This window comes from Eulemur rufifrons, chromosome 17, assembly GCF_041146395.1.
Source record: "Eulemur rufifrons isolate Redbay chromosome 17, OSU_ERuf_1, whole genome shotgun sequence".
NCBI lineage: Eukaryota > Metazoa > Chordata > Mammalia > Primates > Lemuridae > Eulemur > Eulemur rufifrons.
This window is the reverse complement of record NC_090999.1, coordinates 27,414,061-27,435,988: the sequence shown is the minus strand read 5'-3', so window position 1 is coordinate 27,435,988 and position 21,928 is coordinate 27,414,061. Positions and strand designations below refer to the sequence as shown.

Here is a 21,928-nt window from a genome sequence, read left to right as displayed (position 1 = left end):
TCACCTGTTGTATCTGTCAAGGTGGAAGAAAGGTTGAGAAATGCTGATCTATACTTTGGTGGGAAAGCAGCGGATGGAGATGGCTTCCTTTCATAGAGCTTTTTAGGACATCCATTAACCAAGGAATCCCGATATCTCCCTCCCACATGCTCAGTTAAGACGGGAGCTTACGACACAGAACTGGGCATGCCATGCCCTTTCTCCTCTTTCTTTGGATTTGTCATGCCTGCAGAGAGCCCTGTGTTATGGCCTCTTGCCAGCCACATTGTGTGCCTTGTAGTGAAGGTTCTCTGCCTCTGTGAGGGGAGACCTGTGCTTGTGCAAAACTGCCCATGCCTTGGTGAGCAAGTCTTTTGAATTCTGGGTTTGATATTAGGTGGCCATTGTTGGCACAAACCTAATTTACATCCTCTAATGTAGACTTTTTCAGTAATTCATCTGATACATTGAAGCTGTCTGTCTCTCAAGTGGTTCAGAGGTCAGGAAGGGATAACAGGTATTATTTTATGACTCCCTCAAACCCCAACAAAAATTAGTGCAGATTATATTTCAAAGTAAGCATGAGATATATTTTTAATGTGGGAATTTTTTTCCGATTTTAGAATTTTTATCATGGAATTTCTATTGAAAATGAATATTATTAATTATAAGGCAACATGTAAAAATTTGTTCAGGATATTAAAAGGTCTACTGACTTGGAATTGTGATAGACCACGTTGTTGACTCTAGATTTAATTGGAAGGGAAGAATATGAGACCAATTATGATATCCTCTGCCCACCTCTATTAACTTTCTTAAATGAGTATAATTTAGATATAATAAAATGCAAGTATTTTAAGTTTATAGTTTGTAGAGTTTTGACAAATGTGGACATCCACTTCACCACCACTACAAAGATGTAATGTATGTCCATTACCCAAAGTTCTCTAAAGCCCTTTTGCAGTCAATTCCCCTACACCCCAATAGCCATCCTTATTCAACTACCTGTCTGCTTTCTGTGGTTATAAATTAGATGTGACTTTTACAGAATTTCAAATAAATAGACTATACCATATGTACTCTTTTTGTGTCTGACATTTTTTTGCTCAGCATGATGCTTTGCAATCCATCCATGTTGATATTCACCCATGTTATTGTGTATATCAGTAATATGTTATGTTTTATTGTTGAATAGTAGTCTAGCAGATGGATATACCATAATTTGTTTAGCTATTAACCTATTGATAGACATTTAGGTTGTTTCAGGTTTTGACCTATTATGAATAAAGCTGCTATGTACATACATCACAATTCTGTGTGTGGACATATCTTTTCATTTTTCTTGAGTAAATACCTAGGGATGAAATTACTCAGTCTTATGACAAGTATATGTGTAACTTTAGAGAAAACTGCTCAACTGCTTTCCGAGTATCTGTACCATTTTGCCATCCTACCAGTAATGTACTGAAGAAGTTTCAGTTGCTCAACATTCTTGTCAATGTGTATTATTGTCAGTCTTTAATTTTAGCCACTTTAGTGGGTGTATAGTAGTATTTCATTGTGGTTTTAATATGCATTTCCCTAATGATGTTGAACATCCTTTCTTAACCTTATCTGACATTTGTATATATCTTCATTTGGAAAGTGCCTGTTCAAATATTTTGCCCATTTTTTATTTGGGTTATCTCATTGAGTTGTAAGAATTTTTCCTTTATACTGGATTAAAGGCCTTTGTGAGATATGTGTGTTGTGAATTTTTTTTCTCCCCATTTGTGGCTCGCTTCTTTGTTTTCTTAATGATAATTTTTAAATAGAAGTTTTTAGTTTTCATGATGTCTAATTTATAAGGTTTTTTTTTTTTTCTTTTATGGTTGTGCTTTTTGTATGCTAAGAAATCTGTGCTTACTCCCAAATCAAAAGATTTTCTGTTTTCTGCTAGAAGTTTTATAATTTTAGCTGTTGTGATTAGGTCTGTGATCTATTTCAAATTAATTTTTATGTATGGTATAAGGTAAGTGTTGAAGTTCATTTCTAGTTCTTCAAATGCTATTTGTTAAAAAAACTGTCCTTTCCTGTTGAAATATTTTGTCATCCTTGTTGAAAATCATGTATTAGAGGGCCTGTCTGAGCTCTGTATTCTGTTATACTGATTTGTCTATATGTCTGTTCTTATACCAGTACCACACTGTCTTGGATACTGTAGCTTTATAGTAAGTTTTAAAAATCAGTGTGATTCCTTCAATTTTGTCTCCTTTGCCCCCAATTGTTTAGCTGTTCTGGTTTCTTGGCCTTTCCATATACACTTTAGAATCAACTTGTCTATGTCTACATGAAAGCCTGCTGGGATTTTGATTGGGATTGTGTTGAATCTACAGATCAGTTTGGAAAGTATTGCCATCTGATCAATGTCATGTCTTTCAATCCATGACTGTGGCATAACACTCATTGTTTTAGGTTTCTTTTAATTTCTTTTAGTAATGCTTTTTAGTTTTCAGTAAATCACTCTTGCCCATATTTTAAATTCATCCCTAAGTATTTCATATTTTTTTGATATTATAAGGAATGTTTCTAAAATTTCATTTTTCAATTTTGATAACGATTACATAGAAGTACCATTAATTTTTATATATTGACCTTGTAGCCTATAACCTTGACAAATTCATTTAATATTATTAGGTTGTTAAATATGAAATGTCCGATTCCTTTAAGTACTAAGTTTGACAATTGATATCTCTGACATTTCACTTTTACACTTCTTGTTTTATTTTTATTGTGAAGGTACATCCTCATTCTTTCAAATGCATGGTTTGGCTTGTAATTATCTTTCAAAGTTTTTTTTAGAGCAATTTTTGTGAATCCACGGATAAGTCAAAAATTTGTGTTATTTTTTAATGGGTTTTGTTATGGAACCAATGCTGCACAGACAGCTTGAAATATGAACAAAGTGTTTGGGAAGGATGTGGCTAGTGAATGCACAGTACATTGATGGTTTGAGAAGTTCTGTTCTCACGGTTTTAACCTTGAAAATGAGCCATGTGGGCAACCTGAGACCAAGGTGAATAATGATGAGATGAAAGCTGTAGTGGAAGCAAATCCACCTCAATCTATGGGTGAATTAGCAGCAAGGTTTGATGTTACTATTCCAACAATATTGGATCATTTGAGACAAATGGGCAAGGTAAAGAAGGTGGATAGATGGGTACCACATGAATTAAACGAGCGTCAGAAGAGAAATCATCTCAGAGCTTCCCTATCTTTGCTGTCACGACATAAAGGTGAATCATTTCTATACCATATTGTTATTTGTGATGAAAAATGGATTTTTTTTGACAATCGCAACCATTTGACACAATGATTGGATAAATATGAAGTGCCGAAACACAGTCCAAAACAGAATATTCATCAAAAAAAGCTAATGATGTCTGTTTGGTGGTCCAGCACTGGTATTATCCATTACAGCTTTATGAAACCTGGTCAGTTGATTACAGTGGATGTCTACTGCAACCAGTTGGATGAAATGATGAGGATGCTTGTGATTAAGCAGCAGAGATTGGTCAATAGAGACAGGCCAATCCTCTTGCAAGACAATACTTGACCACATATTGCACAAACAATGCTGCTCAAACTTCAGAGGCTGGACTTGGAAACTCTCTGTCATTCACAGTATTCACCAGACCTTGCACCAACTGACTACCACTTCTTCCAGGCTTTGGACCACTTCTTACAAGGAAAAATATTCAATTCTCAACAAGCTGTGGAAAACGCCTTTCGTGATTTCATCACCACTTGCTCTCCAGGCTTCTTCGCTGCTGGCATAAATGAGCTAATGTTAAGATGGTAAAACTATGTCGACAATTTAGGCACATACTTTGATTAATTGTGCTGCTTCTTGTTTCAGAGAAAATAAACTTTTAATGTGAAATCGGACATTTCATATTTAATGACCTTAATTGTTGCATTAGCATTTCTGTAGATTCCTTAGGATGTTCTACAAAATTATCATGTCTTTGTGGACAAAGACTACTTCCCTGCTTTTTTAACAGACAGTATTCATTTTATATCCTTCTTTTGCCTGTTTGCAATTGCTAGAACCCCCAGTACAATGTTAAATAGAAGTTTTGAGAATGAACATTTTGCCTTGTTTGTAATCTTTTAGTCTTTCACCATTAAGAATGATGGTTGCTGCAGATTTTTAATACACGTTCTTTATTAAATTGACGAAGTTCCCTTCCTAGTCTGTTGAACACTTTATTGTGTGTGGGTGTCGAATTTTGTTAATTGTATTTCTGCATCCATCAGATGATTACATGACTTTTCTCTTTTATTCTCTTAATATGTTGAATTACATTTATTTTTTATTTTTTTTTAATTTATTTTATTTATTTATTTTTTTTTGAGACACAGTCTCAGTCTGTTGCCCAGGCTAGAGTGCTGTGGCATCAACCTAGCTCACAGCAACCTCAAACTCCTGGGCTCAAGCAATCTTCCTGCCTCAGCCTCCCGAGTAGCTGGGACTACAGGCATGCGCCACCATGCCGGGCTAATTTTTTTTCTACATATTTTTAGTTGTCTAGCTAATTTCTTTCTATTTTTAGTAGAGACGGGGTCTTGCTCTTGCTCAGGCTGGTCTCGAACTGCACTCAAACGATCCTCCCACCTCGGCCTCCCAGAGTGCTAGGATTACAGGCATGAGCCACCATGCCTGGCCTACATTTATTTTTTTAAAAGTTAAATCAACAGCACTTCGGGAATAAACCCTACTAAGTCATGATGTATTATCCTTTTTAGATATTTCTTGATTCTATTTGGTAATATGAAGGATTTTTGTGTTTGTGTTAATGAAGGATATTGGTCTATATTTTTCTTTTCTTGTGGTATCTTTGTCTAGTTCTCAAATCATGATAATGGAGCTAACCTCAAAAAAAAGTTGAGAAGTATTTCCACCTACTCTTTTCAAAGAGTTTCTATAAATTTGGTATTTTTTTTCTATAATGTTTAATAGAACTCACAAATGAAATCATTTAGGCCCAGGGTTTTCTTTTGGGTAAGGTTTTTAATTACAAATTCAGTTTTAAAAATAGCTATAGTGTAGATATTATCAATTATGTCACACTGAATGACAGTGTGGTTTAATTAAATCAGGATCAAAAAAATTGCATTCACTACATCTGTTGATATGTTTCTTCATCCTTTATAATCTGTGGGTTCCCTTTCCTCTTTTTTTGGTCAATTTATTTTTAAAGGAACCAGATCATTTGTCCTTTAGAATTTTTCACATTTTACATCTTGCTTATTGCATCACCTCTGATGTAATTAATTTTTCTCTGTACCATGTTTTCTATAAATTGGTACTTAGATCTAGAGGCTTGATCAATTCATTCATTTTTTTTGACAAGAATACAGCATGGGTGGCCTTGGGTATTTCCACTATGAGTTAAATATTTCTGGCTATCTCTTTGTAATGTTAGCAGCTATTGACTACCATTGCCTAGATCCAGTATTTCATTAGAGGCTGCAAAATGGTGGTCATTCTGTTAGCCTTGTGGTACAAGAAAACTTTAAAGAGAAACTTTCTCTCATCAACTATTAATATTTTCTTATGCTGAAAAACAATTTATATACTAAAGGCAGTTTACATGGTAAAGGCTTGGTTCTTTCTCTTTGTTTATCACTTTTCAAAACAATGTGTTATTTTCCCTAGTGTCCTCCAAACATGACCAATGAGGTGTTTTGTTGTGTCTTTATAATAAAGTCATGCACTGAGGCATATTTGTTTTAATCCCTGCTCTTATTCTTATTGATGGTGTATATATCCTATTCCTTCCTTTCCCTCTCCTTCTCCCTCTCCCTCTCCCTCTCCCTCTCCTCTCTCTTTCTCTTCTCTTCTTTCTTTCTTTCGTCTCAGAGACATTCTAGAGCCTCCTCTCCTGCCTTCTTGTGAAATTTTCTGCAGAGCTGTTGTCTTGAGCTCTCTTTCCTAGTTGGTCTTGGAATTCTCTTTGCTTCTTCTTTGTATTGAATCCTGTTTCACCTTTTCTCAAGAAGGAGAAATACCTAGGTGTTCAGGTTTTAGTGTGTGGAGCTGCTGTAGTTAAACGTTCTTAGGATATAGGTATGTTTGGTGTTTTCTCTCTCCTTCTATGGTGGGAAATGGAGTGGATGGCCTGGGATGGTAATGAATGCATGAACAGTAGAGATGTTAATACTAAGGACCAGAGGCCCAGCTATCTTTCTCTCTTTCTTTCTCCCAAGGTGCTTCCAGTCTGGGGCTAAGGAACCAGCTGTGGCCCAGGGAAGCTCCACGTGAAGCAATAGGGTCAAATGTTCTCTTTTGTTCTAAGTCCGTTTTTTCTCTGGTTCTATTTCTCTGGAGGACAATCATGTTAAACTCAGCTTGGATGTGATGGGAGGAGGACATGAGGTGTGGGGAGTGGTGAAAGAAAGCAAACAGCATGGCTTTGTTCTGAGACTAGTACAAGTAGTTTAGGAAAAATGAATGTTTTATACAATGTATATTTTTCTGCATTAACATTTGAGGCCAGAAGGTATAGCTAACAGTAATTATTACTGTGCTGGAATTTTTCCTTGGCCCTTTGTATTTGTGGCCCTAGAAAGCTTGTAGAGAGGGCTGGCTGTGATTTGGGAAAGTACTCTTGCATTCCATGGTCTCCTGGTCAAGGTACCATTTTAATAACACTGCTGATCTCACTATCTTTTCTAACACACTTGGCCTAGTTGATTAGATTGTCTCAATGATTATAAGATGGTGTTAAAACAGGTAGAGTTTAATACTGGCCAAGTAGACAATCAAAACTTTCCTGTGTAGAAAATTTGGAACTCTCTAAGTGGTCTGGAACAAGTGTCTCACAAGAAGAAACAAAAAATCTTTGCATTGTGTAGCTATTAAGTCTTACAAATAAATATGGAATAGATGACTGGAACTATGCTGAGATTCTTTTTTCCTTGGCTGCTATTTTAAGATAAGCCAGACTCAACAATCAGACATGTGCCCCCCAAACTCATTTGTCGAAGCCCCAACCTCCAATATGACTGGTGTCCTAATAAGGAGAGAGAAATACCAGGGATGTGCACATCTAGAGAAAAGACCATGTCAGGACACCACCTGCAAGGCAAGGAGAAATGTCTCAAAAGAAACCAACCCTGATGTTACCTTGGTCTTGGGCCTCCAGCCTCCACAACTATGAGAAAATAAATTTCTGTTGTTTAAGCCACCCAGCTGCTGTGGTATTTTGTTATAGCAGCCTTAGCCAACTAATGCAAGCATATAACCCAATTAAATATGAACAAAAAATAGGATTTAAAAATAGCAAATTTTAAAATTAGCATAAATACATTAGCATTTATGTTAATTTTTGATAATTATTTGGGTCCTTTATATGTAGCAAGCTAAGCATAATAGCGTCTTGCACCACTCATACAAACTGGATACTTTGAGTAAATACCATTCCCCACTAAGTGGATCCAAGACTTTGTGATATTTTTGCAACTTTTCTTTAAATTTAAAATTATTTCAAAATAAATTTTTAAAAATCTCAATTTAAAAGGACAGAGATGATTACTTGAAACAAACAATAACCACACAAGTTTTCTTAAACTGAGGATATGGAACTCAGATTCAATGTATTTATTTATTATAATCTCCAAAATAATTTCAGTTGGTACAACTGCTTAAAACCATATCAATATCAGGCTCAGAATTTAATTACAACCAAGCAATTCACACAAACACTTTGAGCAACAAAACATGCTTAATATTTCTTTGAGAAAGTTCCTTCAAATATGTGTACAGTATCACTGGGTGTTACACAAAACTGTTAGGAGGTGACCCTTAAGTGCCCAAATTCTGTACCCTTGACATACATGAAAGGCTAATTTAACCACCATTTGAGATCCTTCCACATTTCAAAATAAAGGTCTCTATTGTGCAACTTGCCTTACTGTTAAATTTTAAAGGATATTCTAGGTCATTCATTAAGTAAAACATTGAACACTTTTGGAGGGAAAACAAGCTGCTTAGACTTTTTATACTATACACTCCAATTAAGGGTTGTTTATGAAAGACTTTTTAAAATTTTATGTTTTAAAAAGTACCAATTAGTGGGGAAAAAAGTTGAAAATATTTACCAGCATGCTAAGTTCTCCTGAAATCACAGTTTTCTGGATAAATAAATGTACGATCACTAAAAAATTTTCACTATGTATTTTATACATAGCTTGGAAAGAACTTTAATATTTTGGACTATAATTTTCACATCTTAAATAGTTTTTTCTTTATTCCTTTGATAATACTAAACTCTTTAAAAAATTTATATCTATTTTATAGATACTAATCTTATTGTGAATTTTCAACACCTTGGCCTGAACTTGTTTATGAAAAATATCTAACATCTGCAACTTCAGCTGGTTATACTGGGAGGAGAGGGATTACCATAATTTTATTATACCTTGTATTAACAATAAACCTTCTCATAGAGAAGAAAATACTTTAAATACCTTAAATCATATTTACAACAATAAAAATTCACATTTCATGCTTTAGTGAGACACTTAAATCACCCATAAGGTAGTCCTCATAGTTTATTGGAATTAGAGCCCTTCCAGTATCTGGGCCTTTGCTGTGTGCCAGATATAAACCTCTTGATGTTATGACAACAGCCAAACTTCTGCCATCCTCCCATCCAGTAGCAAAACTGAGAGTAGACCTTCCCAGCCATCAAGCTGTGACCACAATCCTGTGTCATAGCAGGGTAGCAACCAATGTGCTTCAATCCTCAGGACCCATGTGAATCAACTTGATTGTTTGAAAAGTGCTCAAAAGCCAGGATGTTTTCTAATGTGAGTTGTGGAATGGAGATAGCCCTTCTGAGCACAGCTACATGCATCACTTATGTGTCTATTGCACAGGATTTTATAAGGTTCCAGAAACAGTGCTGTATTTCTTTCCTTAGCTACTATATACATTTTTCTGATAAGTTCAGTGTTTCACTGGGAAATGTGACTTGCAGGGAGCTCCCTTTCGGGGCAGGCCCAGCCTGGCTACTCCCATTAACTTCATCCACTAGTAAGACACTCTCCGAGTCCCGACCCTGTGAGGAGTCTGAGGTCTCTGATATTCGCAAAGTCCTCAGTGAGGTGGTGTCTGTTTCGGCCAGGCCCGTGCCAGGCACACCTGGAAGCAAATTCCTGCCTCCAAGGCCACTTTCACTGAGGTCTGGCAGTGACAGGTCTGGCAGGAGGGTCTGAGATGTGCTGCTGATCTCCCTCAGCTCCCGGGAGAGGAAGGAGCGAGAGTGGCCAGACATGGCAGAAGATGTCCTTCGACTGTCTGAGCAGGGTTGTCCTGAACGGTCTCTGCGGGACCCGCCAATGCGGCAGAAGAGGCATTTGATCTTCTCTATTGCTTTACTGAGCACTGTCTTCCGCAGGAGGATGTATATCCAGGGGTCCAGGATGGGGTTCACAGAAGCAATTCGGATGGCCTGCAAATCTGGATTTTTACTGATTTCGCGCTCCAAACTTGGCTGATATAACTGGTTGATGAACACTCGCACCTGTATAAATGAGATCCCCAAATTTAGATTTTATCACTAATTGACTGGGAAAACATAAATGCTATGTCTACCTTAGCACCATTAGGTAGCTGCCCTCTCTTTTGGTAAATAAGTTTCAAGAAAAGAGCAGCCTACATAGTAAGCCTCAGAAAAATGAGAATTGCAAAAATATAATTACATGTTTTGAGTTTGTATAACTTTAAATATTTTTGGAACTATCTTATGAATATCTTCCCTAGATCAAAGATGGTGTACAAAAATGCAATGTGAGTAGAGGTGACGTGCATAAGGTCTCCTTGAGAAGCAGTTTATTAACTTCATTTCTGCAAGTGCTTTGAAGTTTTTACAATTATTTTTCTTTTTTTTCTGTCTTTGTTTTCTTTTCTTTGAGACAGAATCTCGTTTTCTATCTGGGTAAAGTGCAGTGGCCTCATCATAGCTAACTGCAACCTCAAACTCCTGGGCTCAAGCGATCCTCCTGCCTCAGCCTCCCGAGTAGCTGGGACTACAGATGCACATCACCACTCCGGCTAATTTTTCTATTTTTAGTAGAGACAGGGTCTCGCTCTTGCTCAGGCTGGTCTCAAACTCCTGAGCTCAAGCAATCCTCCTGCCTCGGCCTCCCAGAGTGCTAGGATTACAGGCGTGAGCCACCATGCCCAGCAGTTTTTGCAATTTGAATGACCTATCTTTCTTTTTGTAAAGCCACTGATTACTTTTATTCAAGCCACCATTTTATATAATTTAAATGAAACTCACTTTCTAAGTCAACTAACCATCAAATAATCACAGAAAAGCCAAGATTCCTTTATTTTAGAGTCTAGAAAAAATAATGCTAGAAACTTTAAAACCAATATCAGGATTTCCTATCATACAGCATACCCAGAGAATAGTTTTTATTTTCTCTATGACTCTGTTCCCCAGTTGTAATAATCATAGTAGATGAGTGGGAGTTTGATGGATGAGTGAGAGTTTGCTAAATTTAGAAGGAAGGGCATAACATTTCAAACAGAGGTAGCTCCATGTGCAAAGTCATGGAAGAATGGAATGATATGTCAATATCCAGGAACTTCAAATGATTCAGCAATGACAGCATGAATTTGTATAAACTAAAGGAAGACTATTATTTTATATGGTAAAGGAAAATACGCTTGTTAAATGCATACTCATCTGTAATTCATATAGAAATAGAGGTTTTAAGATAATTTCCATCTTTCTTTAGCAATTATTTAGTAATTATTTTAGGTTAGGGAGAAGTAAGAGGTTGAGTCTCACAGGCAAGGACAATGCACAAAAACCACAAAAAGGAGCAAGCAAGAACTCAGAAAAGCATAGCTGGAGCCATTTAACTGGGGGCAAACATCTCTAAAAAGATTTGAGGACATCATTACCATACAGTGTTACCAGGCAGTTAACAATGAATGATTTGTGGTGTATGAATCACTAAGAAAGGGTAGGGATAGTTGAGGATGGTAAGTGGCAATTCACAATGGAAAGGGTGATTTGTTGACCAATTATATGCATTCTTTTGGCACTCATCAGATGTGGCCATATTTAGGAAGGGATATTTTAGAAAGATTTACAATAATTGGGATAAAAGAAGAAAGTTTAAAATGTTTAAAGAATTAAGTTTCATTAATCTGCAAAATTCAACTTATATGAAACTTATTCCCAGATGATGCTGGATCAATGAGATATATAACTGTTTTTCTGTTTCTTCTTTAATTTAGATCCCAATTAGCTGTAGGTTCATGATCCTCTATCAAAAGAGTTTCATTGTTTTCATTTGTTATTGTTTTGTTGTTATTCAATAATTTTGGAACTTATTTGGTTGCTAAGCCTGAACTAAACTTATTTTAGGCAGCTAAACCTGAACTACTATGATGCTATTTATAGTTTTGTTTATTCCACTTAGAGTGAATAATCCTGTGTTTTGCTCCAGGAGTACTGTCCCAGTTCTGATGGGGATATTACATATTTTACAGTGTATTAATGATTATTTTTCTAACAGCCAAGACATGCTGAATTCTGAAACACATCTGCTCCTAAATGTTTTGAATAGGGATAATGGACCTGTAAATCTCATAGGATAAAATGGGCAAATGGCTCTAATTCAGATGAAATGAATATCTTGATCTCTGGGAGAAAGCTAAATAATGAACTAGAATGAACAGCAACATATGATGTCTTAAAATACTTTTAGAACTATGCTGGGATAAATGATAACTTCAAGACAAAGCATGATTTAAAAAAAATCTTTACAAAAACTAGTAAAACAAAGCATCTTATTAAATAGTTTCTTCTTTCATCAGCTTTATTGTCCTCAGCTATGCCTGGAACTGGGCAATTCCTTCGAATCTGTGGTCCTTTTCTCAGATGAAGTGTTTGTTACTGAAACCCAAACGTTTTGTGGAACTTATCAAGGTCTCTGTTGGTGGCCAAGTCTGATCTGGGCCCAGGTTCCAAGTTACCTCCACGTTGCTTTTTCTGTTTTACTAGGCTGGATTTATGTTTAAGAATTATTTCCTGACAAGTGAATTATTGGTAAAAATCATGAGGCCTATATTTTACTCACATCACAAACTACGTTTCTAAGGGTAGAAGAAAGGATGGATTTAAATCTGTTAGTATCAAGTCCTATGTGTCCTCTGTGGAAATGACCTATGGCAGTGTGAACTTGAGACTTCAAGCCTCTAGGTGGCAGTGTTGCTCCACTTGGGAGTTTTCATACTAAATTATCTCCCTAAGCAGCATTTTTTTTTGGCCTAACCTATTTTTTTATTTTTTTTATTTTAAAAATTTTTATGTGTACATAAGAGTTGTATATCTTTAGAGGTTACATGTGATATTTTGATATAGGCATGCAATGTAAATTAATCAAATCAGGGTGATTGGGGCATCTATCCATCACCTCAGGCATTTAACATTTGTGTTAAGAATATTCCAATTCCACTCTTTCAGTTATTTTAAAGTATACCCTAATTTATTGTTGATTATAGTCACTTTGATGTGCTATCAAATATCATTCATTCTCTCTAACTATCTATAGTTTTGCATCCATTAACCATCTCCACTTTATTGCCCCCCTCCCTGCGGCCCTACCCAGACTCTGGTAACCATCATTCTACTCTCTGTCTCTGTGAGATCAATTGTTTCAATTGTTTTTAATATTTGGCTCCCACAAATCTCGCAGGTTCTCACTCACATGTGGGACTTAAGAAGCATTTTGAACAGCCATCTTCCAAGATTCTCAGAACAGAATCTTGGTTAAGTCTTAACTTTGGATTTCTGAGATTTTTAACATGGAAATATTTTGTTACTGGTTGCTTCTCACACCACTACCTCAAAAGAAACATGGTTACTATTGAAAGGAAGAAAATTTTTGAACAGTTAAAATGGAATAAAATTTGTAGCTATTTAAAGGAACATATTGGGGGTTAGCATTTTATTTTGAAATTTCTGTAGCCTTTTTGAAAAGTCAGAGTGTTGTAAAAAAAATAATAATGGGGTTTCATAACCAAAGGTGATGAGAAGCAGGGAAAGAATCGTCTCTGTACCTCACTTCATCCACAGCAGCAATTAATTTTGACTACTACAGAAAGGAATGAAAGGAAGCTGTATTACAAGTACGCTCTATTTTAGAATCCCACCTAGGAAAAGCTTACAATTACTATAAGCTACTGAACCTGGTCATTCAATGTCTTTTCAATAAAAGGGAGTTCACAGGTTAGCAAAATTATAAAAAGCAAGATTCCAAATTCTAATACATTCTTAAAAGTTGGCCAAATTATTTGAAAAGAATCAGTACTAGTTTTACTTTGCATCATATTCCCAATGGAGATTTACTTCAAGTAGAGAAAGAAAAACAAAAAAACAAAAACTACATTCACTTCATAACTTTTGTTCTTGTTGTTGTTTTTGAGAAAGGCCTCACTCTGTCACCCAGGCTAGAGTGCAGTGGCATTGTCATAGCTTACTTCAACCTCAAACTCCTGGGCTCAAGTGATCCTCCTGCCTCAGCCTCCTGGGTAGCTGGGACTACAGGTGTGCAACACCACGCCCAGCTAATTTTTTCCCACTTTCTGTAGAGATGGGGGTCTTACTATGTTGCTCAGCCTGGTCTCAAACTCCGGGACTCAAGCGATTCTCCCCAAGTGGTAGGATTATAGACATGAGCCACCACGCCCAGACTCTCATTTTGTAACGTTTGAAGACATATAGCAATGTCTGTTTCACTTTAAAGGCTGCTTGATTTGCTCTCTCCAAAGGGGGAAAACCCAAATTAAGGTGGAATATCCAGAGCAGTACTTCAAAGTCCTGTTGGGAGGTGAAAGCACTTTTCTGGAATTCTTGTCTAACAGGCCCTATATGTTACACAAATGAACAAGTTCAGGCAGTTTTCAGTGTCGGAAGAGTGTACTGCTGATAAAAACAGAACCTCTGAGTCAGGAGGAAAAAAAATCTTCAGAACGTCACTGAATATAAACAATATATCTTCTTTCTTCCAATTTTAAAAGTTAGTCTTTCTCTTAGTAGCTGCTGATTTGTGCAAGTGGCTTATTGTTAATATTGGCATATGTTACAGTATTCTAAACTTTTTGAGGATGATTAGAGATTAGGGTTCAGGAACACTGGAACATAACTTGGAGAGAATGTAATAACTTCAAAAAAAGGTATGGTGACAAGAAAACTATAAGGAGGCTATATGTTGTAGAGGTAAATACCCAAGCTTGGGAATCAAACAAACCTCTGTTCAAATTCCTGCTCTGCTCCTTATAATTTATGTACAAATTATTAAAGTGCTTAGTACAGTGTCTAGTATATAACATATAAATGTTGGTTCTCATTACTTTTTGTAACCCATATGTGGAAACTTGGCCACTGTAGAATATATCAATAATTTGAAAACTTTAGCTTAAAGGTAGCTTTGGGATATGGTTAATGATATGGTATCAAAAACATGTACTTCTCACTTAAGAATAACCTGTTTGCAGGGAATGTTGAATTGAAGAAAGAATGTTGAAATGTTGATTAGATAAGTTTAGCCACGACTGTAAAAATAGTGATGCTTTCCAATAAATGCCACAATCTGTAATTGGATTAGTGTGTGCGTGCTACTTGTTCTGTTCCAAGCACATAAAAGGAATTATCTGTGTGTGCTTGGTTATCTCATTGCCTTGTGAAGAGTCCAAAATTGACACAGCTGTTACTAGAAGTTCTTAACACTGTTTTTTTTTTGTTGTTGTTTTTTTAAGTAAAGGAAAGTGGAAAGAGTTCTTGATTGTGTGGTGGTGTAAGAGAGTTTGCTTCTCATTCCTTCTGGGTCACTAACTGTTTACTGTAGGCAAGTTACTTAATCTCTATAGGCCAATCTCTACAGTGAAAATTTATTTCTGAAGTTTTGGGTTTTTTTTTTTTTTAAACCCTCATTTTGAATATTCTAATAGGAGACTAAAGAATCACTTTAGCTCTGAGGAAAAAAATCTTGTTCATAGATATTCAATAAAATCAAAGCTTGACAGGTCAACAAAGCATGGAGAAAGGAGCATTAGGCTAGGACTCACCTATAGCTGCCCAAGAAGTTGCAGAATGATCTCTATTCTTTATCTGCAGCTGGAGAAACCGAGATGTAGACACGGCAAAAATAATGGTCTGCCCTACTGTCTTCCTAGAGTTTTTTCAAGATTCAATTAAGATGCCGGATGTGGAAATACCTTACTTTTATGTGTTACTCAACAGTCTTCAAGGTACTATTACTGGGTCTACAATTTCATGTTATGACTAAAAAATTGTTTCTAGGAATTGCCACTTTTTCTAACTTAGCCAAATTTATTTGAAAAAAATAGTCAAATCCTTTAAATTGTGCTGTAATCATACCCAAATTTATGGCATTACTCTTGTACCTATAGATGTGATTTTTACTCATCCGACAACCCATCAGTTGTTTTATGACTCCACTTCCAGTTTGCCCACAATCAACAAAAGTACATCCATTTATACAGTTTTCATCTGTCCTTATAAACTTCTGCTCATCAAATGCTGGTGAAGGATTTAGAGAGACAACTAGTTTATAGTAAGCAACCAAATAAACACTCACAGGAAGCTATTTTCCTAAGGACCTAAGTTTTACCCAACCAAGGCAGAATAGTAATCAAATTGGCCATTCTACCCCTAACAAAGATGAATACTTACTTCAGAGTAAGAAGAAAGAAAGAAAATTAAAAAAAAAAACCAAGCATAAATACAGCCTCGGCTTGCCTATGCATGGGGGAAAATGCCTTTCTAAATCCTATAGTGTAATTATTTAGGCCTGAGACAAAATATTTGTTTGTAATCATTATCTTAACATCTATTAGTAACAGCAAAATTAGGCACCAGAAATTGATCTAGCTGCAGCATTTAACACCAGGACCTTAGGAGGCTGTCTTGCTTGAATATTTCTAAAGAATGCAATGCCTTTTATTTATCTTAAATATAGACTCTTTCATTTCTTCAGCTTCTCCTATGTTTAAAAAAAATCTGAGACTCGTTATAAATAGAAGAATGGACAAAACGAAAACAATCACCTACCCACTAAATCTTGCCATGTGATGTTCCTTGTAGATTGTACTCAAACCTTCTCTGTTCATTGACTATGATCAACTTCAAAAAATTTTGCAAGTTAAGCACAGTTCCTCCTATACACAACTAATTTCCCAAGCTTTGTCCAATCTCTATTCCAAGCTTAGTATATTTCTGAGACATATACATTTTGGATAACAAGTTAAAATTTACCTTTTATACCAAACTCAGTATCAACCACTCTCTAAGAGCCACTATAGCTTTTTCTTCCCTGGTGTCCAAAAGACAAAAACTTGGCTGCTTTTCACTGGCCGCTTGTTTTCCTTATATATTGTGTCGAGCTTTCAGAAATTCCAAGCAAACTATATTGGCTCTATGAGCCTTTCCAAAGCATTTTAAATGATTCCAAGGGTTTGATTTTCCTCAAATGGGATTACGAACCAACTTGATTTGATAAAGTTAAAATTAGATGCTTCATTAGTTTCTTTGGATCTGAAGATAGGCCCAACTGCTTTAAATGTCAGAGAGCTCAGAAGCTTTAATCTTAAATTACAATATCAATATGAGAAACATGAATAAAGAAAGTGGTAAAAGTAAGCCAAGAAAGACTACACTGTGAGTAAGTTTCCCTTTTGATTCTTTCAGTAATTGCTGAATTGTGGGACGGTGGGTAATATCATGACCCAGTTACTTATCACTAATTTACAATTAAACTGATTCTGAAATTAGACTTCAATAGCCAGAACTAAAGGTTAAAAACTGAAGCCACTGCTACCTGTATGATTCCTTATTTCTCACAAAGGTATGTAAGTGTTTGATTAATGTGATTACTGCTTAACTGAGCTATTTCCAATTTTCAGGCTGAGATTACTTAATATCTACTACACATTACTGACTTTATACAGAGTGGAAAGTATATCTTGTTAGTTAAAATGTGGTTAATTTGCAAACCATAAATATTGTTCCTATAATTCCTTGCCTCTGGGTCCTTGAATAATTTCAAAGGCTTTGTGATAAATGGCCCTGCACCCTAGGGCCAGGTCTACCCCTTTAGCTCACAAGATGAATTAAGCCTTGTATCCCTGTCTAGATGCTGGAGGAAAACACTTCATCTGCGGCAGTGCAGGAATCCATAGCTTCACATCTCACCTCCAACCAAAACATGTTTATAAAGAATATGCATGTTGCTAGCCTTCTAGCTCTAATTCCTCTGTTCCTTAAAGTGGATGTTCTGTAAATAATAGCCATTCACTTTGTCATTTACTGTTCTGTAGAACATAAGGCAGAGACCAGGGAACTAGGGCCCCAGCAGAAGCAGCGTTGTTTCTTCCAAAATCTCACTTTATTCCGAGTTGCCATTACAGACAGTAAAATATATTTATGTGGCTCAAGTGTGACTTAACCCTGTAAATTATATTGGGTCCTGAATGGCTTAAAGGTTGTTCTAGCCAATTATATTTACTTATGTTTATAAAGATTGGCAAGAAGCTACTGTATGATGGCTCTCAGCCACTACCGAGTTCCTTCCATTTACAGTCACTTTTATCAGAGATATAATATTTTTGCATCAGCTATCCCTGGACAGTATTAATAAGGGAAAGGAAGGAATAGTAGCCCATTATATTATTTTCTCTTGCTCCCAATAAGCATACAAAAAAGGAGTCATCTCTTTTCTAGTTGGTAGTTTGGAATTTACAGGAAAGCAGTGTTTTGAGAGATGAAAGACTTCAGAACTAGTTGCTTTCAAGAGAAACTCTAGATAAAGTATATGTTCTTTTGCCTATCTGTTTCTGGTACATTCCATGTTAACCACAGGCAAAATAGAGAACTAGGTAGTTTGAGCCCTTCTGTTAATAGTATTTTAAAAGTTAATCCAAAGGCAATTTTAAAGATGCTATCTTTAAAATGAAGTGTACCAAAACTCAAACCCACATTGTACAAAGGCCAGAATAAAAGCGTTCTAGGAGGAAGACATGATGTAATGTTTTATGAGTAAGGTTTGGTGTCAGATGGCCAAAGGTCCATCACAAGCTGTAGGGTTTTGGCCGGACATTAACCAGACAACTATCTCTAAACTTCGGTTTCTCTATCATGGCACTGTACCTCTTATGGTTGCTGAGAATTCAAATTCAATATCCCATGTACATCAGTCCATAATTAGCCACCCCCCCCCCCCACCACACCCCAAAAATCTTGCTTTTCTGGCCTCTAGACAGAATGAAGGAACCTGAGTCTGGCCCATGCCCTGTGCAGGAATTGTAAGTCGCGTGCATTAAGACGTTCTCCCAGGGCACGCAGTGGTAAAGAGCAGGAAACCTAGCCTGACAGAGTCGTTTCTGCTGGATTATTTTAAGCAAGCCATTCACTCCCTCCGTGTAGTGAAGGAGTTAGACTAGATTAAAAAGCACCTGATATTTCTTCTAGTTCTAAAATTCTACGTAATCTATGCGGGGGAGGGGGGGGGCAAAACCCTGCATAAATCAAAACACCAAAACTCCCACTCCCCTAAAGAATGGTTTACAACACAAAGATCACCATCCCCGACGTTTCAGGCTCTGCAGTTCACAGTTCACAGTATGGAGGACGGGGCTAAGTCACCCTACTGCGGGTTCCCTCCACATCTAACAGAGAGAGGGGCGGGGTGTTCCTGGAAGGCTCAAGGCCAGTGTCAGGCAGCAAGAGGTAAGGGCTGTCCCGCGAGAGAAAGGAAGCCAGGCTTTCGGGGAAAGAAACTTGGGGAAACGGGGGAAAGCACCTGCTAAATCTCGTTAGGGTCGGGTCTGCTCTGAGAAGCCACGTGTGGGAATCCCAGCCCCGACCTGGAGAACACACATTCACTGCCAAAGAATCAGAGGGAAAGCGGGAAGCGGGAGGTCGAGGGGGAAAGGTGGATGCGGGAGAAGCGCCGACTGGGGCCCCAGCCCGGGTCACTCACCACGAGCGGGATGGAGCAGATGAGCACCACCAGGGAAGTGGCGATGAGTAAGATGACCATCTGGATCTCGGCGCCCGCTATGCGGCGGAAGCTCCTGCGGCGGCGAAAGTCGCTGAGGCGCGGCAGGACAGGGGAGGCGGCGGGGTTGCCCCGGCAGGCGACCGAGGCCACCGCGGCGGCGGCCGAGTGGTGCTGCTCGGTGCCCAGCGAGGTGCGGCGCATGAACTGTCGGTGCATGCGGAGCAGCGCGCCGCACACGAGCACGTTGCAGAGCACGGTGGCGAGAATGAGGAAGGAGCTGAAGCCTGCATACATGTAGGAGAAGGCGGCATGCGCCGTCACGTTGGTGGTCCAGTCGATGAAGCACCAGGTGTCCGGGTACTGCAGCCGGGAGCTACCGAGGCCCATGTTAGGCAGCGCACAGAAGAGCACATTGGACGCATAGACCGCAAAGAGCGTGAGGCCGGCCAACCGCTTGTCCACGTAGTGGCTGTAGAAGTAGGCGTGGTTGATGGCCAGGTAGCGCTCGATACTCATCGCACAGATGATGCTGAGGCCGGACAGGCCGAAGAAGAGCAGGATGAAGGTGCTGTACTCGCACAGCGCCTGGCCCCCGGGCCACTGGCCCTTCATGTACGTAGCGATGGTCACCGGGCTCACCAGCAACGTGCCCAACAGGTCGGTGACAGCCAGCCCGCATACCAGTGTGTAGAAGGTTGTCTCCTTCTGCTCCTTGCGCGACTTGCACAGTACCACGATGGCCACCAGGTTGCCCACCACCCCGAAGATGAACATCACTGCCGGGATGGTCACTGGGCTGTTCAGCCGGTTGGGGATTAAGGAGGCGGACGCATTGACCTCGGGAGTGGACATGATAGTGGCAGGCGGTGCGCAGCCTTGGTGTCGGAGGCTGGGTCTGGGGGTGGCAGAAGAGAGAAAAAGGCGCCGTGAGCGGAAATTACCACTTGAGAGGTGTTAGTCCCACACCCAAGAAACGATATGCTGATGAGACAAGGGGAGCAACTTGACTCTACTTTCTGGACCGTAGCCCCAGCTACTGCAATTTCTAGGTTCCTGACACGTCTTGCCAGCAGCACCACTCTGCGGACATTAATATTTAAAAGCTGATACTGCCGTTCCCTACCCCGCCCCACTCAACTCACTCCACTGCCAAGATGAACAAGACCCATCTCAAGGGAGAAGTAGCTCAAAAGTGTTATTCCCGACAGATTCTGAGTCAATAAAATTCTCACTGAAAACAAGTTATGGAAGACAATTTGGAAAGTGCACTCTCCCTTCCTTGGCTCCTCTAGAGGAGCGCCCGACCTCCGCGCTCTCCACGGGATGACCCCAACCCCATCTTACCTGTAGCGGCCACAGCGGTGGCAGCTCCGTGAGCCCCCAGGGTCAGGCCCCAGATGTCCTGGACCCGCCACTAACTTGCCTTCGCCCTTGTTCCGCTCAGTCTGAAACTTGCGGCTTCTCCGAGTCAGGTCTCAGAGAATGCCAATCTTTCAGAGCTGAGGTCCGAGTGGCCAGCTTTCAAAATCTTGGAAAAGAGAGGCTGCGGGATCGGTCCGTGAAGACCGGTCTTAGATTTCCTTGTTTGATTTTCTTTCCTTCCTTCAAAGGCGAGTCCCAGCTTTAACGAGCCCGCAAGTCTCGTCCGCGGGAGGACAGCGTCCAGGTGTGCGGCCGCGCGCGCAGGTGGTACGAATCCTGGGTCCCCGACTCGCGCCGCCCTGCTCCCCAGCCGCGGGCAGCGCAGGCGGCTATCGGAGTTGGTGGCTGCCGCGGAGGCCGCTCCTGGCGCCCTGGGGGCGATTCGGGGTCCACTCGGCCTGGGGTTTTGACTTGAGGTTGTTCATCTTCTTCTCCGGCTGCCGGGTTTCGAGCTTCCCTCCCGCCCTTCCACCCTCTGTACAAACTTTTCTCCTCCGTCAAGTTTCCCTGGAGGAGGCGGAGTCGTCAGCTCGCGGCCCGGACGCCCATTGGCCGGGCTGGGGGGGGGCGGAGCGTGTCCTCCCTCCGCGCCCAAGAACCGCCGTGGGGGTGGGACTCGCGCTGCGGGGGGCGGCTCCCCTGGCTTTCCCGCCCTCCGAGGTGCGGGGGAAGAGCCGCTAGCGGAGACCCTGGGTGCTTTCCTGGGCACCATGTTAGCCGCTCCAGTGGGGCCAACACTGAAACGAGCGACTTTTTTCCCTCACTGCCTGCCAACCTGCGTGAGCTGTTTCCCGCACCTCCTGCCCGCGGGCCTCAGTATCAGGGTCCCGGGGAAGGAGGGCAACTGCTTTAGACTCTCCCTCCGTGCGGGAGGGTGGGCCTGTGCGCGAGCGCGTTTGCCCCTGGGGCAGACCTGCAGGCGCGCAGCGGACATGGTGGGTGGGTACCAGGCGTGGGCGGGGAAGCAACGAAGAATCCATCCTCTCACCATAAAAGGAGTTGGTTGGCAGTGCCGGGGCTGCGAGCTGTGCTTGGTGGGGCACTCCAGACAGGCGAGAGAGAGAGACAGAGAGAGAGAGAGAGAGAGGAGACTGCAGCCTCTCTCCGCGCAGGTGGCAGAGCCTTGCGGCTTTGGAGAGAGCTCGCCCGTCTGTACAAGGGAGAGTTGGTGAGGATGGGAGGTCTCTCCGTCTAAATGCTGAGACCTTGCTGTCCCTCCCGGGAACTTCTCCGCGGGGAAAGAAAGGGCAGACTGGACTTCGTGCCTTGGGCCCTGTTTTATTCGTGTTAGACACCTTCACCACGAATCCTCTGAAAGGTTAATGGAGGGTGAGAAGAGAGTAAAGGGATTCCCTAGGCAGCACCTCACAGTTAATTCTTGGGAAAGCCTGTTTGCTCTTCCCTTTGCTTTGACTTAACCGTTTGTTTGGCTTCTTGT

The 21,928-nt window shown here is 39.9% G+C and overlaps 1 protein-coding gene across 1 annotated transcript; it reads right to left on the bottom strand.

The window, feature by feature from the left end:
- Nucleotides 1-7,614: 7,614 nt before the first annotated feature.
- Nucleotides 7,615-20,969, bottom strand: PTGER4 (prostaglandin E receptor 4). Its single transcript, XM_069492418.1, has 3 exons — nucleotides 20,413-20,969; nucleotides 19,048-19,963; nucleotides 7,615-9,551 (listed from the first exon to the last, which is right to left on the bottom strand). The coding sequence occupies exons 2-3, from the start codon at nucleotides 19,918-19,920 to the stop codon at nucleotides 8,952-8,954; spliced, it is 1,473 nt and encodes a 490-aa protein (XP_069348519.1). The 5' UTR covers nucleotides 19,921-19,963; nucleotides 20,413-20,969; the 3' UTR covers nucleotides 7,615-8,951.
- Nucleotides 20,970-21,928: the final 959 nt, after the last annotated feature.

What these genes read in the sequence shown, in the direction of transcription:
- PTGER4 (XM_069492418.1), bottom strand. Translation starts at nt 19,920, where the DNA reads ATGTCCACTCCCGAGGTCAATGCGTCCGCCTCCTTAATCCCCAACCGG. An exon ending in TCTGCTCCATCCCGCTCGTG is followed by an intron (nt 9,552 to 19,047) that starts GTGAGTGACCCG and finishes TCATTTATACAG; the next exon opens with GTGCGAGTGTTCATCAACCA.